At 46.4% G+C, this 21,106-nt stretch overlaps 1 protein-coding gene across 1 annotated transcript in view; it reads left to right on the top strand.

Annotated features, from left to right (window-relative positions):
* The window catches only part of setbp1 (SET binding protein 1), a 31,085-nt gene extending 9,985 nt beyond the window's left edge, over positions 1-21,100 (top strand). Inside the window, exons 3-7 of the mRNA XM_023413642.2 lie at positions 11,736-12,157; positions 12,457-14,403; positions 14,531-14,738; positions 14,842-15,907; positions 19,845-21,100. Coding sequence (XP_023269410.1) covers positions 11,736-12,157; positions 12,457-14,403; positions 14,531-14,738; positions 14,842-15,907; positions 19,845-20,350 — 4,149 coding nt within the window. The 3' untranslated portion in view covers positions 20,351-21,100. The remainder of the gene's footprint in view (positions 1-11,735; positions 12,158-12,456; positions 14,404-14,530; positions 14,739-14,841; positions 15,908-19,844) is intronic.
* The last annotated feature ends 6 nt before the right edge of the window (positions 21,101-21,106 follow it).

The following is a 21,106-nucleotide window of genomic DNA, read 5'->3' as shown; positions in this document are numbered from 1 at the left end:
GTGGGGCAGCAGCAGCAACAGCAACAGAGCAGAAGCCAGAGTGTGAGCAAGAGATGGGGAGAGGAGAAGGGGGTTATGGAAAGAGGAGGAGGTGCAGAAAGGAGGTGGGGGTCAGGCATATGGAGAGCCTGGTTAAGGGGCCCCCTCAGAGGGAGTGTGTGTGGTAGTGTGGTGAATAGAGGAGGGGGAGAGGCAGGATACAATAGATGCCCATTAAGACAGAGATTTGACTCTAATAGACAGAGAAGGGGAGAGACAGACAGACAGATAAGTAGGCAAACATGTAGAATGGTGCAAAGAAAGACATGGAAATGCCATGTTTTAGCCATTCTTTCTAATACTCTGCTGTCAAAACTTCTCTTCTCTTCTCTCAACTTTATTTTCATTCATGTGAGGAAACTGGGATGTTTCAGCAAACAGCATCAGGACACACTGCAAGCAAGACCTGGAATAAACACAAAAAAAAGATGCAAATGGGGATTATACATTACATATATTTTCACAACTGACTAATTCAACAGTGGAGACCAGTAAAAATTGTATAACGCATGAATTTAAACACAGGCCATGTCCAAAAATCACCCTATTTTTGCTACATAGTGCGCTATATTTCCATTGACCACTTTGATATATTTGAGCATAAAATGTATCTAGTATATAGTGCAATCCCACAATGCAATATGTGCCTTTGTAAAGATGCAAAAATTATAGCCATTTGCCTCAACACCTGTCAGTGATGACGCAAAATGATAGTCATTCAGAAGTGTCCAAAATTGCAATTTACTACTCACTATAGAGTAAATTACCGAGTGTCCATTAGATAGGGCGTGATGAATGAGAGAAGAGAGGAGAAGAGAAGAGAAGAGAAGAGAAGAGAAGAGAAGAGAAGAGAAGAGAAGAAGTTCTTTGCCAAGTTTAAAGGAAATCTTACCCTCCTATCATCTCAATAGCAGGCATCTATAACCAGGGGGTCAGTGAGCAGGCACGTTGTGTCAGGGGACAGACCCACACACACACATAAACGGGATATGATGGGCTCCCCTTCTCTGTCTCCAGCTGACATCACACACATGCTGAACGTCCTCTCACACACAGCTCTTTGTCTGGGCACGCTGTGTGTGTTTGGAAGATGAATGTGTGTGTTCTAACGGATTGGGTCCTGGGTCAACCACTGCATCACTCCTCCAGACACATGCCCATACGCGCACACACACACACACACACACAGACACACAGTTATCGGTCCAATGCCTACACATGGGGAAGCATACGTGAGCTAAAATGCATCCGCTCTCTTTCTCTTGATCTTTCTCTCTCCCTCTCTCTCTCACACACACACACACACAAATCATGTTGAGCAGTGATTGCAGTTAGAGAGAGTGTTTTCCTGGTTATCTGTCCAGTTCTCTGGACGTGCCAAATGTGGCTCTTAATCCATTTCACTATCTGTGGGGAGAGATAAGCCAGAGCTTTTCCAGGAGTCCAGGCCAGGCTGTGTGTTGTTGTTGTTGTGTGTGTGTGTGTGTGTGTGTGTGTGTGTGTGTGTATGTGTGTGTATACGTGTATTTGTATTAGTGGGTGTATGCGAAACCCTGACGCTAGACACACACTTATCTTGTCTTGACAGCCCCTCTGCTTGGTGGTCCCCCTGGCTGTGTGTGTGTGTGTGTTGCTGCTTGGTGGTCTCCCAGCAGTGTTTGGGATTATTATGTGTTAGTCAAGTGCATTCACAAGGAAATTAATGCTGCCACTGTTGCCGTGTTGTGTGTGTGTGCGCATGCAGTGCGTGCACATACGTGTGTGTGAAATGGTTAGCCTTTTGATGTGCGCGTTTTTATCCCTGGCTGAGATGGCGGTTGGTGACCTGAGGGACTTGATGAGCTCATAAAATAGGAGCGTGCGTGTGTGTGTGTGTGTGTGTGTGTGTGTGTGTGTGTGTGTGTGCTTGTGTGTGTGTGTGTGTGTGTGTGTGTGTGTGTGTGTGTGAAGTAATCCTTGATTGATTTATGAATGTGAATGAACATGAAATGATCACCTCCAAACTGTCAAATTGGTGCCTATTTTTGTGATGAAAATAACCAGACTTTTATATGGTGTGTGTTTGTGTGTGTGTGTGTGTGTGTGTGCATGTGTGTGTGTGTGTGTCCTCGGTGTGCAGTCTTTGAGAGTAAGAGCTGGGAATGCTTTAAGGGGCGTTTCCCTGTGGTTGATGGGGGATGGGACATGTGTATGTGTTCGTGTGTGTTTGTGTGTGTGTCTGTGTGTATGTGTGCCTGCATGCTGGGGAGGGGTGAGTGATTTAGCACCACTGAAACACCAGCTGTCCATCTGTGTCTGACCCCCATACACACCCTGTACACACTTGAAACACACACCAGCACCTACCCTGACACACACACACACACACACACACACACACACACACACACACAAACACACACACACACACATCTCCTCGCATCTAACTTCTGATCAGCTCCTGAGTACCTCTCAAACCTGAAGAAAGTCCAGACAAAACACAATCTGTTCATCTGTCTTTCTCCCAAACACACACACACAAACACACACATATACACGCACACAAACATACATTACACTAAGCAAGATTGCTCCCTAATCAGCTCTGCAGTAGTGCTGGTGCTGCAGTGTATCCACAATGAATGACTCTGCAAGGTCACTCCTAGTGAGCACACATACACACACACACACACACACACACACACACACACATGTACACGCCCAGACACACACAGCCACACACACACACACACATGTACACACCCAGACACACACAGCCACACAAAGGAACACTGGAGACTGGCAGAAGAAGAGATGAACTTTGACCCTGCCGGACATTCAAAAGTCGAGGTGATAGCTGGACTCCACAGTTGTGTAAGCCTCTGTCTGTGTGTGTGTGTGTGTGTGTGTGTGTGTCTGTGTGTGTGTCTCTCTACGTGTGTGTGTGTGCTGTATTGTTTGTTTGTGCGAGTGGGTCAGGGTTGAGACAACTGGAGTCTGGCCTTTGCTTTCTTACCCTCGGGGCTGGATTTGGTGTCCGTGTGTGTGTGTTTGTACTGACCATTTGGTTGGAACTGTAGCTAATTTCTCAATCAGACACACACATACCATCTTCTCAATCCGTCCCAAAGGTCAAGCCCCATTCATTCACTATTGTGTCCACTCCCAGTGGGTTGCTGTTCCTCTTCAGGCAGATGCAAGCAGACTATAATAGTCAGTCTAGCTCAAGTTACATTTTAATGAAGACCTGAGGCAGCTACTTGCACTTAAAGAAACATCAATGGCTCAGTGAGGGAGCAGTTACCAATGAACATGAAGGCATTTTTACATTGTCAACAAATATTTTGTCCAAAAGTTTTAGCTGTCAAGAATAGCAATAAGATTTTCTGGATGTTTTATAGCTGATAATCAGTTTCACTACAAGTAGTCCTTCTTAAAATTATACAAAACAGAGTTGAGTGTAGTAGAAAAAACAGCAAGTCACCCTCCAAGTAGACAGATAACAACAAAATGGGAAGGCTAAATCAAAGTGGTCATGGTTTTGATATGGCAACATCAATGTAAGTGTAGACTCTATAAAAAATTAAATCATGCACTGGCTTGAATTTGGTTTTTTGGACAGCGGTTGACTTTGACTCACATAACTGTGGGATAATCTGGAGGGTAGCCATGTTTGATGTCCTCTGTGGTCACGAATGATGTTGAGTCACAGCATCATGTGTTCCTGGTGGCGGCTTTGTTAGTATGACTCCATCATGCCTCTGCATCTGTGGTTACTCAGTGTGTATGTGTGTGTGCATGGGCACAGAAGTAATTGTGTATATGTGAGGAGGAGTGTATCCTGTGGTTTTGAGAGAAGGTCCAGCAGGGATAGAGGGTGATGTTCGGTGTGGGGAGGGGAGGAAAGGGGATGATGGGAGTCAAAGGAGAAGCAGAGTATTGACTTTCACTGTGTCTCACTTCAAGCGTAAGTGTGTTTGTCAGTGAAATCTGATGGCCCCATCAGCTGTCTGGGACGCGCCTGTCAGAAGGGTGTGTGTGTGTGTGTGTGTGTGTGTGTGTGTGTGTGTGTCTGAAAGCAAGAGAGATGACAGGGGAGAGGTGTGCCATGACTGATGTTTATAACAATATTTTTAAATCATGTTAACATTTTTAACATTGGTTTACAAACAAACTTATCTGGACACAATTACAAATATGGTATGAAACATTTTCACACAAAAAATATGTAATCATACAAATCATTAAAAAGCCTCTAAGCCTGGGCTTTCCAGACATTGTGTGTTTGTGTGCATCATTCTGTCCAGTTCTCTGCTGCTTTTCATGTCTTTGTACCCGGCTTTGTAAAATAATCCGTCTGTAGTTCTGCTGTTTATTTATGCTCGATGCTTAAGTATGGATGCGGACATGAATAAATTATATAAATGTGTCTGTCTGTCCTTCTGTCTGTGTCTGTCCCTTGGGGCGGCTCAGACTAAACAAACAGCTGTGTTTATGAAGCAGGGAAGAGCCACAAGGGTCTTCTGTTTAGTGGTCCATTTCAAGACACACACACACACACACTCACACAGACACATGCTCACATGCACACACACACACACACACACACACTCCCGAATGCCCTGCGCACTTCATCTTTTACCTGCCCTCTGTTGCGTTTTTGCCTCCTCGTGTTTTCTGCCCTGCTCGGTCGCTCTCTCTCTCTCCCTCTCTCTCTCTCTCTCTCTCTCTGCCCCCTCTGCTTAGTGTAATGCTCGCTCGCTCTCAGACCGAGAGGAATGCCACTCCGTGTGACCTCTCACCTACAACAAGGAGGGGTGCCGGTTTAGACGAGGGAGCGAGGGGCAGCTGCAGTCATGTGCCCAGGCCTGGAAGGAAACGCGCACACACATGCACAGAGAGCCGGGCTGCTAGCTAAAAGGCACACACGCTCAAATTGTAGCATAGTTTTGTACGCACTGATGCAGATCTAGATGTAGAGCACTGATTCTCCCGCCTCTCTCTGTGACTGTCTGAGAAAGTGTAGGATACTATGCTTTGGTCTGTGCGTGTATGTGAACGCGCAAGTGGAGTGCAGCCTCACACAAAGGCGTTATTGTTGGTGTTAGGGGGCCTGAGGGGAGGCGGGCAGTCTGATTGGTTAAGACTATTGTGTCTCACTTTGCCCATTCTTTCTGTCACTGAGGATGTCATTACAGTGGCCCTGTAACTCTCTAACTCTCTTTCTCTCTCTCTCTCTCTCTCTCTCTCTCTTGCAAGCTGGGGATCATCTGAGGACTTGAGATATACACAGAAATGTGTAGACTACTCAATGAAAGTGTTACTTTACAAACTTTAAACTTGGAGTGCAGACACTACAGTCATTCTTCAAGACATAATAACTCCCCTGTCAGCAACTATTTGTAGGCATCACTTTCTGAAAACAATTTGCTTTCCAGTAGTGGTGCAGCAGTTATTTTTATTACTGTTTGATTGTTATTATCATGATTAAATAATTAAAATTCTGTAAAATGTAGTAAAATATGAATAAAATGAAAATAGTAAAAAAAAATGCCTATCACAGTTTCCTAGTGCTCAAGGTAATGTCTTTCGTTTTTTGTCTAACCAACTGTCCACAGATGTTCAGTTTTAACTGATATAAAGCTGATATGATGATATAAACCCTCAGGTTTGTAAAGCTGAAAACAGACTGGGACATCCTGATGCTGGTGGGGGTTTAAGTTGCTGACTTTGAAATCGTGACAGCCACAGTTTGAGTCCAGCAGGGGAACTTTGTTACATGTCTTTCCCGCTCTCTAGCTCCAGATATTACCTGTCATCTCTCTACTGTACACTATCTAATGCTGGAAAAAAATCTCCAAAAAATACTAAAAACATGTTTCAACTTCATGTTCTGATTGATTACTTTCAGCAGCACTCTGCAGTGTGGTTATTTCACATTATATGCCTTTGCTTTGCTTAATCTGATCTATCTGAAACTTAACAAAAAAATGTAATTTATAACGGAACAGATGTCTCCATTACTTCGGTTTATACGTATACAGAAACACACTTCTTGTTTTTTGCCTCAATAACTAGACAACGGTGCGTTATTTTTGAATAACTAATGAGCGAGTGAAGCTTCGCTTTTACAAACCTCTGTTTGCCAGAGAGGAAGTGTTTAATCTCAGCAAAGCTTCTGTCTTGAATTACCCATCATTCCACACAGGAAGTCATCCCTTAGGATTTCGAGCAGCTCATTGGCTGTTAATTGTTTCCTGTTGTACAGAAGTGGTATGATTGGGTCATATGGTGCACAGAGAACAGTAAACAACACGTTCCTTTGGTTTTGTACTGTGTGGCGCACGTGTGTGTATGGGTGTGTAATTTAGTTTCCCCCCAATAGATGCATTCATGAAGCACTACTATATTAGACGTGTGTGTGTGTGTGTGTGTTTGTGTGTGCATGTGTGTGTGTGGTCAGCCTCTATGCTTGTGTACATTTTCTTTGTGCAGAGCATGTGATCTGACTGAAAAGCATAATGCTGTCACTGAGGTTCAGCCACGTCCATGAAAGGAACAATTGGTACATAATCGCTGTAATAATCACTATGAAAAAACTCTTCTAATGTGGTTCTTAGCGCTATTCACCAGCAGGACACACATATGCCTGCACGCACACCATTAATGCTAATAGCTGGGATTAGATGTATACTTTGTGTAGCATGTAAATGTGTCTGTCATTACTGAGCGGGTGAAAACCTCCCTCAATTGCGCTGTAATAACATGCTTCAGCTCAGCCAATCACAGGCTTTTGTTCAGATTGAGTCATCTACATCTGAGCGTGTCTGAAGAGAGTGTGACAAGGAGACTCTTGGGTGTTTCGCTGCTATCTTTAGGAGCACTCCAATCTGAAGGATTACTGCTGTGGACGTAGGAGGGAACATTTTACTTGAGACCTACTGCTGTGCATTAAATCTGGCTTCTGCTGTACAGTTAGCTAAGGGACAAATGTACTGTAGATTAGATGCTTGATTGTGCTCAGCGGGGAAGGTACATGACAGCATGTAGGAAAGAATACGCTGCAGAAAAAGTGAGTTTTTGACCCGGATAATCAAACCCTTTTTCCTAATCTCTGGATGTAGGCTGAACACATAGTTTTGGAATTTCAGCATTAGTCCAAGAGTGGAAGTTTTGAATGGAGCCCAATTTACAAACTTTCCCACCCAACTTTCCCAGAAGATGCTTTGGCTGGCACAGATGCCATCAGATCTGAGATAGTAAAGCGCTGGCTAAGGCAGCGCATGCTGAGTGAAAACAGACACACAGACACACGCATACACACAATTTTAGGCAGCGGGCCTGATCCCAGTGATCCACAAACTGTCCCACCTTGACACCCCCTCCTTTTTCCTCCCCTTTCTCCTCCCTCTTTTCTCTCCCCTGCTGTGGGTCTCCTCAGGCGCATGAATGGAAGTCTTTATTCCCAGGAGAACTGGTGGGAAGAACGAGAGAACGAGAAACAGGGATTGGGGGGTGGGGGGGGTGGCTCTGTGAGAGTGGCTGCAAGATCAACACAGTGCCACAGCTCCTCTTTTCTTCTCCTCCACCGCTTTTCCCTCCTTTTCTCTGTACACCCCCTCCACCAACCCCCTCCCCCCAACCCCCTTTAAGTGCAGTGGACACAAAGCCGTGTTAGTATTCATGGTGTTTGTTTGCCGAGGAGCTGTGTGTGTGTGTGCGTGTGTGCATGTGTGTGCATGTGTGTGTGTGTGTGTGTGCAGAGCTGTCAGAAACACAGATCACAGAGAAGCAGCGCTCTGAATGGAGCTGGAGAGAAGCGGGCAGGGGAGGTGGGGGGGTGGTAGTTCCCACAGGGGGAGAATGGTCAGCTCCAGAGAAGAGAAAAGAAGAAGAAAAGGAAGGATGAGATGGTGGAGGGGGGGGCAGTGCACGAGGCCACGGGGGCAGAGGGAGACAGCACGGTGTCAAAGCCAAGGAGAGTGTGTGTGTGTGTGTGTGTGTGACAAGGAGAGAGTGGGAAAAAGAGGGGATCATATAAATCATAAGGTTTCGGAGGGAACTAGTTGTAAATGGGTCTGGGCACCTCTCTTCTTGTTTTTCTGCTGGTCCTCTTCTTCCCTCCCTCTCTGCCGCTCTCATTCTTTCAGTAACCCCTCCACCCCTCCCCATTTCTCCCTCTCCCTCTCTCTCCCTCTCTCTCTCTCACCCTCTGTCTCTCTGTGCCTCTCTCTCTCTCTCTTTCTTTCTCTTTGTGTGTCTGTCTGGACAGCTGCCCAGTTCCATACACAGGGAAAAATGAAACACTCTAACCACCGGGCGTGCAGCCAAATAAAAGGCTGCGAAAAACTATTTGAAGGGCAGCATGTTTGTGTGTGTCCGTGTGTGCGTGCATGGAGTTTGTGTATATGTTTGCTCGTGTACATGTGTGTCTGTGTTTGCTGGGTTGTGAGATTTGGGTGTGCCTGTTTAGGGTGTTCTTTCCCAGTATAATGGTGCAGCCAGGGTGCTCTGTGCGTGTATATGTGGGTGTGAGGGAGAGGTTCCACTCTGAGGTTCAGTTTATTCAACAGTGGAAAACGAAAGGCTGTAGGAGAGGGCCGTCACATACCTCCCCACACATCAAACTGGAGGACAGAAGAGCGTAAGATTTTACATCTAAATCTTGATTTAAAAAACACCCTGCATGTGAATGTCACATTCAGACACACGCAGACACATTTGTCAGTAAATATAAGCTGACTCATTTCGCAAAGTGTCTTTCAGTTGGGTGATTGCAGCACTTAGTCACATATTAACCATGACCTCCTCCGCTGCGCTCTGACCTTATCTGATGGTTACATCACCAGTGGAAAGGAATGTGCCGCTCCATATCTGCCAGTATTCGGGTGCTGAAGAGCCTTTGTGAAACTGACTGAGGCCAATCCATGTTGTTACAGTGCTGGCCCAGAGGAAGACATCCTAGAAATGGTTGTTGACCTAGCTGTGGAGTATGACCCTTAACCCCTGAACACAGCCCTGAGAGCCTCGAGGGAGGGAGAGTGCTTGAAATGGGCTGAGGACTAAATATGCTTTGGGTCTATTTTGTGCTGGCCTTTCTCCATATTTATATTTGATCTGTGGGGACTTGAGGAAAAAGGACAGGGTAGAAAAGGTTGAAGCCTCACAGCTCTTGCGCTTGTGGGTTGCTCCAGGGTCAGAGTCCCTGGTAGTGCTTATCTCCCAGCCGCTGCCCCCTGCTGCAGGCCAGCAAGTAGCACAGGGAGATGACAGTCTCTATTCACACACCACATGACAAGAACAGGGCCGTGTACGTACAACAGAGAAATAAGTGCAGCGACATTTTTCGGTGGCATTACAGTACAAGATAAGGACAACAGGGCCTCCAATGCCGTGATAAAGAGGCAATGCAAAACATTCAGTGGAAATTAGTGCACAGTGAAGATACAAATGTTGAGTTATTATCACATGAATACCTGTTAAGTTGTATGAGTGAATAAGGTTGAACCTGTCTGGAAAAAGGCATGGAGAATAAGGAGTTCTTTTCACACCGTGTTGACTGCAACAACCATGAGAGCACCTCAGTTTATATGACCACTATTTATATTTGCTTGTGTGAATATCAGACATTGAGTGTGTTTTCCCTGGAAATGCTTCATGGAATGTGAGAGGCATAGAGGAGGGGAGAGGGAAGGAGAGGGTGGTAGAAGGGAGGAAACTAAGAACAAAAAGCTGAACTGGTGCCAATAACCCAACCTCAACCGGAAAGCGCAAGTGGGGGCGGGGGTGGGTGGTGTGGGATCGAGGTGTGTGTGGGGGGGTGTGAGCTCCCTATTTCAGTTTTTTTCTTTCTCTTCTCTTTTGCTCTCTCTCAATAGTAGGAAAGGTGCCCATGCCTCCTCTCTTTATTATCTCTTTGTGGTTGCGTTGTGGTTACTGGGGAGGACACACGTGTGTGTGTGTGTTTGTGTAAGTCTGTCTCTCTCTCTCTAATCACCTCCACCTACCTGTCTGTCTCTTTTTCTGTGCCCTCCTTTAACCTGAAACAGCAGGTATTCTAGGACGGGTTAAATGAGAAAGCATGTGTGTATCAGGTGTCTGTCATTTTATCCCTCTGTGGACTCACAGCGTCGCTACTCCAGTGTCACTGTGCGCACACACACAAATTCACACTCATACACACACGCACACACACACACACACGCACATACATCTCAGAGCTGAAAGGATACCATAACAGGGCGCTCAGCAGATAAATGAGAGTGGGCATGTGTGTATAAGCACATGCATTTTCTGGCATTGTTAATCATTTACGCCTCTCAGTGTTTGCTTGCGTTGTGCATTTTCATCCATGTGTTGCATGTTGTGTTGTTCGGCGTTCGTGTGTGTTTTTGTGCTCGTGAGTTTGTGCAGCTTGCGTCTGGCTGATAAACGGCTTCTGAAGCCAGTGTGGAAGTACAAAATGAGTGTCACTGCCTGGCTACTGATGGTACAGCAGAAAGAGGAAGAAAAAGGTTAGATAGTGACAGAGAAGGGATAGAGAATGAAAGTGGATAATGAAATGAAGGCAAAACTGGCAGGGTAAATGATAGAAGAGATGAAATATGTATGAATGTGTATGCGCCCTTTGATAACTACATACATGATATATTTAATTATTGTGCGTGTGTGTGTGAGACTGTGTGTATGTGTATATGCAAAGAGCAAAGCTAATTATCTGACAAGCTGCAAATACATCCAGAGTAAAATTGGTTGCCTGACTGTGTTCATATATTAGCATTTTTGCACTACTATGTGTGGTGGCAGGATTTTTGTCAAGCTTTTTGAAATGTGTACATCTACTGTATGTATGTGTGAGTGTGTGTGCCTGCATGCCTGTGTGTACATGCTGAGAGGCAGGCCTGTGGTTAGGTTACATCTCCCTGCAGCGCAGCAGAACAGTGTCTTGTTGCGTCATACTGAGTCTGTTAATAACAGGCTAAACCACAAAGGCCATCCGCTGCTCTATTTCTCATCTTCCAGCAGTACAGTGATTATGCAGCAGTGATACATTAAGCAGGGTTATGTTGTCAAGCACAGTAGATCAATGCTTGGGCATTTTCAGCCGTACATGGTCAAATGTTAACTGTGTAGTGAATGAAGGTTGACTTCATATTTGTGGCCCTTCACTGGGAAAATGTAGATACATTGTGCTATAGTTTTCAGGATGTGCATTGTGTGCAGTATGACTGTTAAGTGTGTAAGACTGAGCTTGGCTACTGTGTTTAATACTGTGTGCAGTCAGACACCCCCAACTCCATCCCCCAGCCCTCACAGCATGCAACATCCTTGCCACAGGAATTTAATTGCTCTGTAAACAAGCCTTTTGTTTTGTTGCACACTGTTTGCTCATGCACACAAGATGTATTAAAAGCTTCAGTCCTGCCGTGAAAAGAGAAGAATGTCACATTAGAGCACAACAAATCACTGATTTGATATGGACTGACAAAAAAAAAAAAACTGGATGCAGAACTGGATGCTATGCTGCATTTATAAGTATTATCTCTGTGAAGATAGGCTGATGTTATGAAGACAGGAAATGGAGTAGTCTTAGTTTTATGATCACATTATCGTTATCATCATATCATTTGTCAATCCCTACAGCTAAATAAAGATGTCTTGTGATTGTAGTGTGTATGTAGTAACCAGTCTTTGTGTCTCTGTTCTGTCGTCTCCAGACATACGAGCGCCAGTTCAGAATGCCTGAGCAGAGAGAAGGAGGCCTGCTGCAACTACTGGGAGATCACACTCCGCCCAAACACCAGCTTCGCAGCTCCCTCCTTCCTGCACACACACTATCACACACACAGCAGACACAGCACACCCACACGCAACAATTCCAACACACTCACACACACCAACACCAAATCAATTCAGACTGGATCGCGTCTTCAGCACCTTCTGCGTCCCCGGCCAATCCTGCAGATTCTGAGCCAGCCAGAGAACTGGCAGGAGCCAGTCGGAGCACTTTGCTCGATCCAACCCAACCTTTTTCACGTACAGCAACGCAAAGCCCCTCACCTCAGAGATCCCTGACTCCAGACCTGCAGTTGCCAGTGGTTACAGATGCTAGTATTCTCAACCTCACCTCTCTCAGCAGGTATGTTTGATTTTCCTGTGTAGTGGATCTTCTCATGAGGCACACATTATCACTAGACCAAAAATACTGTACACTATGTATAGAGGGTATAGACAATTATTAGGTAATAAATCACAATATTTTGCAGGATATCTTAATGTTTAACACTTTTTTTTTTTTTAAATAACTGAATCAGGCTCAATTGTCATGATAACACCATAACATGAGTCATCTGGTGATACCCATCCCTATGTATGGTGAGACACAAAACACTCTTTCTCTTCTATGTCTTCATTTTTTCTCTGTCTACATCTCTTCAGGGGGAGGGGTTTGCAAGAAGTCAGCGAACAGCTCTTTGGGAACATCAAGAGGAAGTACGGCAGGAAAGACTCCCAGAGGATGCTCTGTAACCCCCACAGTGCTGACACACCTTGGGGAAGACAGACAGAGAAAGGATCGGAGAGCCCAAGTAATTCAGAGGAGAGGCAGAAGTACAGGCAAGAGGAGACAGCTGAGCGGTTCCACGAAGAAAGAGAGGAAAGGAGAAAAGAGGAAAGAGAGCGAACAATTGCTGGGAGGAGAGGAGATGAAGACGACAGAGGGATGCACATGCTGACAGAGGAAGGGAAAGGAAGAAAGAGGCGGAGGAGGCCTTCTTTTGACGAGTCATTTTCTGTAGAGGAGCAATCACAGCAATGGCAGGAGTCTGACACTACAGAAAAACACCAGCCTGGGCCCCCAGAACCTAAAGTAGCACATAAGATGGAGACTCACAAAAATGATTCTCGACTTACATGTCAAGCGGATGTCAGCGGAGAGAGGCTAGAAAAAGCAGAGCGAGTAGATAAAGGTGATAAAAGAGAAAAAGGGGAGAGGGCAGACAGGGCAGAAAGAGGAGAGACAGTTACATGCGGGCCTGACCTAGAGTCAGCTTTGAGCGTAAACAGAATGAAAAAGAACCCTGTGGGTCGTCCTAAGCTCAGCACAGAGACCCTTAAACACAGAGAATCTATTCACAATCTCATCAACAAACCCAGTCTTAACACGAACCTCAGACTCCCTAGCCCAAATCCCAGCCCAGGCCCCATGGGTGGCATCAGTCCAAGCCCCAGCCCTAAACCCAGGGCTAACATTAGCCCCATTCCCAGCCCGAGACCCAGGGCAGCCCTGAGTCCTAGCCCCAGTCACAGCACCAGCTCCACAGCAAGTTCCAGACCATGCAAGGCCAAGGACAGGTGGTCCTACCTGAAAGCTAAAAGCCATGCCAGCCTAACATCACCACTGAGAGACAACAGGGGTAGCCCCTCCACCCTAACTGACCCACCTTCAGCCTTCCCCATCACCCCGTCTAGCCCCCTTTACACCAACACTGACAGCCTGACCGTCCACACACCCATTAAGAGGAAACGAGGGCGCCCGAAGAAACAGCCACTCCTAACAGTGGAGACCATCCATGAGGGCACTTCTACTTCTCCTCCAAGCCCACTGGCACAGGAAACGTCTGCAGGGCTAAATCGTAGGAAGAAGACACACACACTAAACACATTAATGCAAATGACATCCACAACCACCAGCGCCAATTCTAACAGTCTGAAACTAAAGCGTGGCAGGGGCCATTCCAGGCCAGTGAATAAGATGAAGATTGAGAAAATGCAGAGCATCCTGAATGAGATCCTTTCAGGTTCCAGTCAGAATGGCACTCTGGCTCTGAAGTCATCCTCCGCCCCTGTTACCTCAGCTATGAGTGCCATGGCATCCACCATTGAGGCTCGGCTGGGAAAACAGATAAATGTCAGCAAGAGAGGAACCATCTACATTGGTAAGAAGAGAGGACGGAAACCTAGAGCAGAAACCCAAGTTTCCAACCCTCCCAAAACCACTCGGGACAAGCCCCTCATGTCTATCTCCACCTCCAGTCTCTATGAGAGCCCTGTAGTGCCTTCCACCACCTCGTCTCCCAGCTCCAGCGCTCCACCCCTAAGAGCCAGCCACTCTGATGCCACTATGCCCAGTTTGCAGCCCATCTCAGCCCTGCCCTCCAAGCCTCCAAGCAGGGGCTTCCTCTCTGGGGGGTGGAAGCTGTCTCCTCCCCGCCTTCTGGCTAATTCACCCTCCCACTTGTCAGAGGGAGCGTCAGTGAAGGAGGTGACCCTGTCCCCCATCAGCGAATCCCACAGTGAGGAGACTATTCCCAGTGACAGCGGGATTGGGACAGATAACAACAGCACCTCAGATCAGACTGAGAAGGGTCCGGCCTCTCGGCGCAGGTGCAGTACACTGCTACTACACTTCTTTACCTTCCTTGAAGCTTGATTTATAGACTTTGGTTTTATATTTCGGACTGGTACACATTCATGAACCTGTGATTTTATATGTTATGTTGTGTTCATACAGGTACTCATTTGATCTGTGCGGGTTTGAGGCTGTGGAGGCAGCAGCTCTGGAAGCCTCCAACAGGGGCAGCAGAACACGCTGTGAACGGCAAGTAACTGCTGTCGACAACTTCCTGTCACAACAGGAAAAGAAGCAAAAACATCATCGGCGGAAGAGGAAGTGCTTACAGAGCCGGGATCATCTTCATTTTCTCTCTGAACTGGAGGAGGTTAGAAAAACTTTAAAAATTCTGTGTATAATGTTTGACCGCAAACTGCAATGTGCAAGTGGTGTATTTGCCTTAATGTTTCCTCTCTTCTGCCTCCCTGCAGGTTGTGGTAAAGCTCCAGCAGCTACGAGTGTCTCACAGACGATACGCCTGCTACCCCCAGCACCCATATCCCTCTATTTTCCGCCTCAACTTCCATCATTACTACCCAGTTACCTATGACCCTTACCCCTGTGACTCCAGCTCGTACCTCCGCAGGAGTGCCGATCTGAAGGCTAAGAGGAGACGCGGCCGTCCAGCCAAAGCCAGCGAGCCAATCACAACGAAGCTGCCTTTTGTTCAAGGATATAGTTATCCGCTGGCAGGGGGAAATTTCTATGCAGCACCATATGCGATGCCTTACGCATCTCCTCTGAGTCTGGGCTACTTTCCCCCTGCTCCCCCATTTTACCTGCCCCACCACACGCTAGGACCTGCACCTCCATCTCCCTTCATGAGGCCCGCTGTCCCCCCACCCAAGGCTTTCCACTCCAGTGGACACTCCAAGCTCCAGCCAGGGGCCAAGCTTCGCAGTGCTAGTGGCCCACTCCAGGGGCCCTCTGTAAGAGGAGAGGGCCTTGGATCCCTGGGCAGTGGCAGTGCAGGTGGTCTTGCAGGGGTTCGCCTCCATAAGAGGAAGCACAAGCACAAACATAAGCACAAGGATGAACCCCTCCTTTCACCGCGAGACCGACAGGAGTTGGGTGGGCTTTTCAGTGGAGCTAAGACCACTGCGCGTCTCAGCATGCTGAGTGACAGGAGGGACTTGTCCAGTCAGGGCTCATCTAAGCATCTGGAGAAGCAGAGGGGCAGTGGTAGAGGCTCAAGTCTGGGATCCAGCTTAGGGATGTTTGAGTCGGACCAGCTGTCCACACACTCTCTTGCTGACAGCCAGTTCCACTCCCGTCAGACTGGACAGCCAATAAACAGCTTCATGAGCAGCTACAGTAGCCAATCGCAGCGGTCGGAGTCAGCGTCTGACCTCTTTTTGGGGTCACGGGAGGACGACTGTGGTGGGAGGGGCAGGAAGACGAGGCTCGCTGTGTTTGGAGATCAGGGCTTAATGTCATTCCAAACTGCCAGGCAGGAGCCAGGACAGATGAACAAGTGCTCCAGTCCCCCCCTCACTGGTAAGAACCTCTTACATTAGGATTACCTGTTCATTTTTAAACCACACTGTGTATTTACAAGGAAGTGCACTGCTCTTTTGCCATGATCAGAAACCATGAGGAATGGTTTTTCTTTTGACGGCAGCAGCACGGTAAAATGCATTGTTTACTTTGATGATGTGTTGGAGGTTTGAGGTTACCCAGACTGCAATAACCACTTGTTGCTTGCTTGTCTTTACCTAACCAGTTCACTTATGGCAAGACTTCCTGTAACTACTTCACACTGAAAGCCATACATGGTTCCCCTGTGGAAAACTAATAATATGAAGCATCAGTAGGAAGTGTCCAGCTGACAGTAACAGCACTGGACCTCATTACAGATCCAACTGTGATGCAAAAGAGAGCAACTAACAGTGACTTCTATTGTACACAGGAGATAAAAAAAAAAAAAAACAATTAAAAGCTGAATATAGGTCATGCTTTAAAAATGTGGCTTTTTTTTTTTCCTCACCTGCGTGACCACAAATTGAGCCAGTGAGTTTATCATAATGTTGACATAGCTCTGATAAAGGTTGCTGCGTGCACATTCAGTGCTCCCTGTTATGAGGGAACTCTGGATGTGCATACTGTGCAGTAAAGCACAAGATCCTACACTGCAGTTAATGAATCCTACACCAAAGCGGTGAGGGAAAAAAGACACATACGTGGCATTACAAGCTATTCATGTGAAATCTTAAGCTGCCAAGGTTGCAGAACTGATAACATAGCTAAATCAGGAGCATGTTTGCAAAAAGTAATTGATGTCCATATATATATTTACATTTACTCATTTGGCAGACGCTTTTATCCGGAGCGACTTAGAAGTCAGGGACATCACCGAAGCTTCAGTGCAGCAGGAGACCTTGGTGTAAGCACTAAGTACTTCACCAAGGTATTATTCTGTTCCCTGGTGATAATGGGCTTGTTTTGCTGGAGTAGAGTTTTAATCACATAATTTGTCTGAGTTAACTGGGCTTTCCCTATTTTAAATGCAGAGTTCAGCACGCTCATCAAGAAGATTCATATTTATAAATAAGCTATGTACAGGATTATTAGGATTTAAAGCAGACAAAGAGGCAAAATTCTCACTACCAAACTAATGTGTATTTTGGTACATTCTGTATTCTGCTGTCTTTGAGCACATCTGGCTGGGGATAGAGAGAACGTAATGCATGGATGGAGACGACTATAATTCACCAATCTATCCTTCCTCCCCTCCCACCCTCCCTTCCCTCTCTCCTGCCAATGCCTTTGCCAGAGATATATTATTCACACAGTGTGATTTATTTTCTACAGACACGCCGTAAAAGGCCCTTGCCTGTGTTAAAAGAGCTGGCTGGCAGCCAGGGGTTTAATGACTGGGGCCTAGTCCAGTGGTGGGGAGGAGAAGCCAGGGGCTCAGTTAGAATACACCCCCCACCCCAGGGGATCCAGGAGGGATGACTCATATACAACCCCCCCACCCCCACACCCCTACACCCCCACCCTACACACACCCCCGCCTTCCACGTTATCCCTCCAGTGTTGTTATACCTCTTCTACCCTCCATGTCCTTCCCTTTTCCCCTTGTGCTGCTTCTGCAATTTTTGCCCTTGATTTCCTCCTTCCACTCTCTCCCACAATCCCCACATCCACATGCAGACTTCCCCTTGTTCCTCCGCCTCTTCCTCCCCCTCCCCCTTGTGTCTCTCTTTCCTTCTTCCCTTTCTCTTTCTGCTTTTTTCCTTGTCTCCCCTCCCCCTTGTTCCCCCATTACCCTCTCTTTTCCCCATTCCCTCTGCCCCTCCTCTAGCATGACTTACTGCTTCACTTCACAGCTTTAGCCCAATTAAAACATAGGCGCGTGTGTCTACGCACGCATGCTGCACAACCACACATATACGCATGCACATGCTGGAACAGACCCACTCTGACACACACAGATATACACACGCAGATAGATAGAGCCCCATCCACAAGCTGACATAGATTCAAAATTCATATTATTATCTACTATATATTATAACTAGTTTGTAATGATTTAAACAGTTTCATTTCTTTATGCATGTGTGTGTCTGACAGCAATCTTTCACAGGCATATTTACATAAAAGCGGGTCATCTTCCACTGACTTAATAAGAATCATTTTCATTGTGTCACATGACTTGTTTAAACACGTGTGCAGTTTTATGTAGAGAAACACTCAAACACTAAATAATGTGCATTAAGGACCACTTTAGCTGCCGCAGTGGCAGTGGATAAGTGAGCATGTATCTGTATGTTGTAGTGACTTCCTATTCCACAGAGAAACAGGTCCTCAGTGCTGTACGGCCCCTCACACTGCTGAAGGTCACCGGTTTTATGTTCCGTGTATGCAGCTCATAAATTTCTGCTACTTTGTAGTGTGTGTGTGTGTGTGTGTGTGTGTGAGCGTAGCGTGTGCACACTTCTGTTCAGCTCATAAACTACTGCTACTTAGTGCTTTCTGCATTAGACTAATTTCACTGTCTGCCTTGAATACTTGAGCAACAATAGAGTCAGATGTTCCTCTGAGTTTTAAATGGAGGGCGGTCAGGCCTCTTTATCTTCCTTTAGTCTTAGTTCATTAGCAAACACTTTGCACAACACTCTTAAACTATTAATTTTCACTTAAACATTCCCATTTAGATTCTTTAAATGTTGAAGGAACACTGTATGACAGTATCACATATATATTCTGTATTGTTGCAACACTTCACTGAAGCTAAAAGCTTTAATAAACAAGAGTGACATATTTAAGCCCAATATGCCATGCATAATTTAATAAATATTTAGTGTCTAAAATTCAGAGCTGTTTTGGTTTAACGCCATCATCAATGTGCTAGAGCACTGCAGAAACCCGCTACACTGTATCAGCAGGATTCTGGAGGAAAAGAAGAAAGGAGATGGTTAGGGAATCCAGGAATAGGAGTAAACGCTCAAGAAAAAGAGACCAAGCATGTTGTATGCACACTGCTTGGGGACTGGTGGCTGATTGTGCTTTTCCTCCATTTTGGCTGTGGCTCAGTCTGAGCCCTGGGAACAGTGCCCAGACAGAGAGGAGGGGTGGGGGGGCTAAGAAATGGGACAGAGATGGGAAACAAAAAGAATGACAGAGACGGACCAAGACCAGGAAGAGGTTTCTGAAATAGAGAAGGAAATGAAATGGTGCAGTGTTACCAGTTTAATTGAAAATTAGAGAGTAGCATATTGCCGCCCATGAAGAGTGCAGAGGAAAAGAAAATGAGACTGATGGGGAGAGGGGGAAACAGAAAGGATAGAACAGCATGTAAAGGGCATACTGCCCAGTTCACCAGTGTGAAGGAAACAATATGGCTCCAGTTTCATCTGCTCAGCCATTCTGAACTGTCGAATTCATTATTTGTGCATGTTGGGCATGTGAGTGTGTGCACATGTGTGTTTTTGTACTTGTGTCGGTGTGGATGTGTGCATGCGCATAAATGTGTCAATATGTGTGTTAGTATTTGTGTCTGTATGTGTGTTTGGCTTTTTGGCAGCCTGTGCTCCAGATGCACAGGGTTGTTATTGTGTAGCGACATATTAAATGGTTAAAGGAGACATTTCTGTGGGTTTCCTGCTAGCAGAATGGGATCTCCTCCTCTCCCCTCTCCTCTCTGCTCTCTAGTAGACAATTACAGGATAGGATCTGCTCTCCTGGCTCAGCTGGGCTTTGAAAGGCTTACATGAATATGTCAAAATTAGCAGGAAGCTCTTGAAGCAAAAAAAGAAAAAGATTCTCTCCATGAGCTAAATTGGCATAATGTCTTTCCTGGCCTTTCCAAGGCTGCTCATTTTGACTGACATGCTAGAATGAAAACTCCTTTCTCTTTATAGACCTTGCTGTGCTATTTATTTACCTTGTGATGTCTCTGCTCACTCATGCTCACTCTCTCCCCTCCCAGGTGTTCCCAGTAAGCGGAGGTACAAACGTCGTGAGGTGGAACAGATCCAGAAGGACGTCAGGAGAATGCATTCTTTGAACTTTGAGCATGTGCAGAAGATCCTCCGTGCCAAGCGCCTGCAGCGACAAGCCAAAACAGGAAACAATGTCATCAAACGACGGCCTGGACGGCCCCGAAAACAACCCTTAGAGGAATCAGAGCCGACCAATAGGAGGGAGGAAGATCGGGCTGATGTTCGGGGTTTGGACATGTTTGCCAGTAGGCGAGGTGATGGGAGGACTCTGGGGATGCCTGTCCTGGAGAGGTGTGATGACCTGCCAGGTAGGCAGAGCCTCAGGCCAAACTTGACCCCCGAGCCGCTGGAGTTCTCCAATCACGATTCCATCTCAGCAACAATTGAGACCGTGGTGCATCAAGCGCGGTCGGTGGCTCCGCTGGCCAAAGGGGGGAAACGCAGAGGCAGGGGCCACAGCAGGGACGAATTATGGGCTCCTTCCAGTCAATAAACCTGCAGGAGCGAGCAACTCCGTAACCGGACGGAGAGCAGTGAATGGAGTCAGTGCCGTTCCAAGCCTATCAGATGCAGTGCCCTTAATTATGGGACTCCTCGGTGCACTTTGACTTGTTTCTTCTCTCTGATTTGTTGTGAGGACTACAGTGGGTCAGTGGAGAAGCAGGAGGAGGGAACACTTGCGGTGCCATCCCTCTGTTAGCTAAACCCAACCAGACATGAGCCTTTCAAGGATTCATTGGACCTTCATTTACAATGGCACTATATGGTACTATTTGATACTGAATCTGATGCTATACAAGTGTGTGGTACTTATGATAGTGTAGGATATTATGTGATTCTTTATGTATCTGATACAGTGATGTGTATGGTACTTTATGATACTGTATCTGAATGTGGCTTTAGCCATATATTTACCAGCAAGGGGAGGGGGAATGGTTAATATAAAACTGTGCAGCTCTGCTTATTTTTGCCTTTCTGAGGAAGCTTGTCAAAGACATGTGGAATAATACAGCAGTAATTAAGCCACCTTACCCTAATACTTATCCCTGTTTTTGCTCCCACCCCCACCTGTACCTTCCTTGGTCTCTTTCTCTCTCTGAGAAGTAACTCACACTTCCTGGCAGCTCCTCACCCCTGGTCCCCGTCCCTGCTTCAATTCTTCAGCCCTCCCTGGTGCCTGCCGCTCAACTCCATCTCCCTTTGTCCTCTCATCTACTCCCGATCATGTTTTTCATCTCCTATTGCTTGT

The sequence above is a fragment of the Seriola lalandi genome, unplaced genomic scaffold, assembly GCF_002814215.2.
Source record: "Seriola lalandi dorsalis isolate HSWRI2012SDOR001 ecotype SW California unplaced genomic scaffold, Sedor1 jcf7180002054517, whole genome shotgun sequence".
NCBI lineage: Eukaryota > Metazoa > Chordata > Actinopteri > Carangiformes > Carangidae > Seriola > Seriola lalandi.
This window is presented reverse-complemented; position numbering and strand designations above follow the sequence as displayed.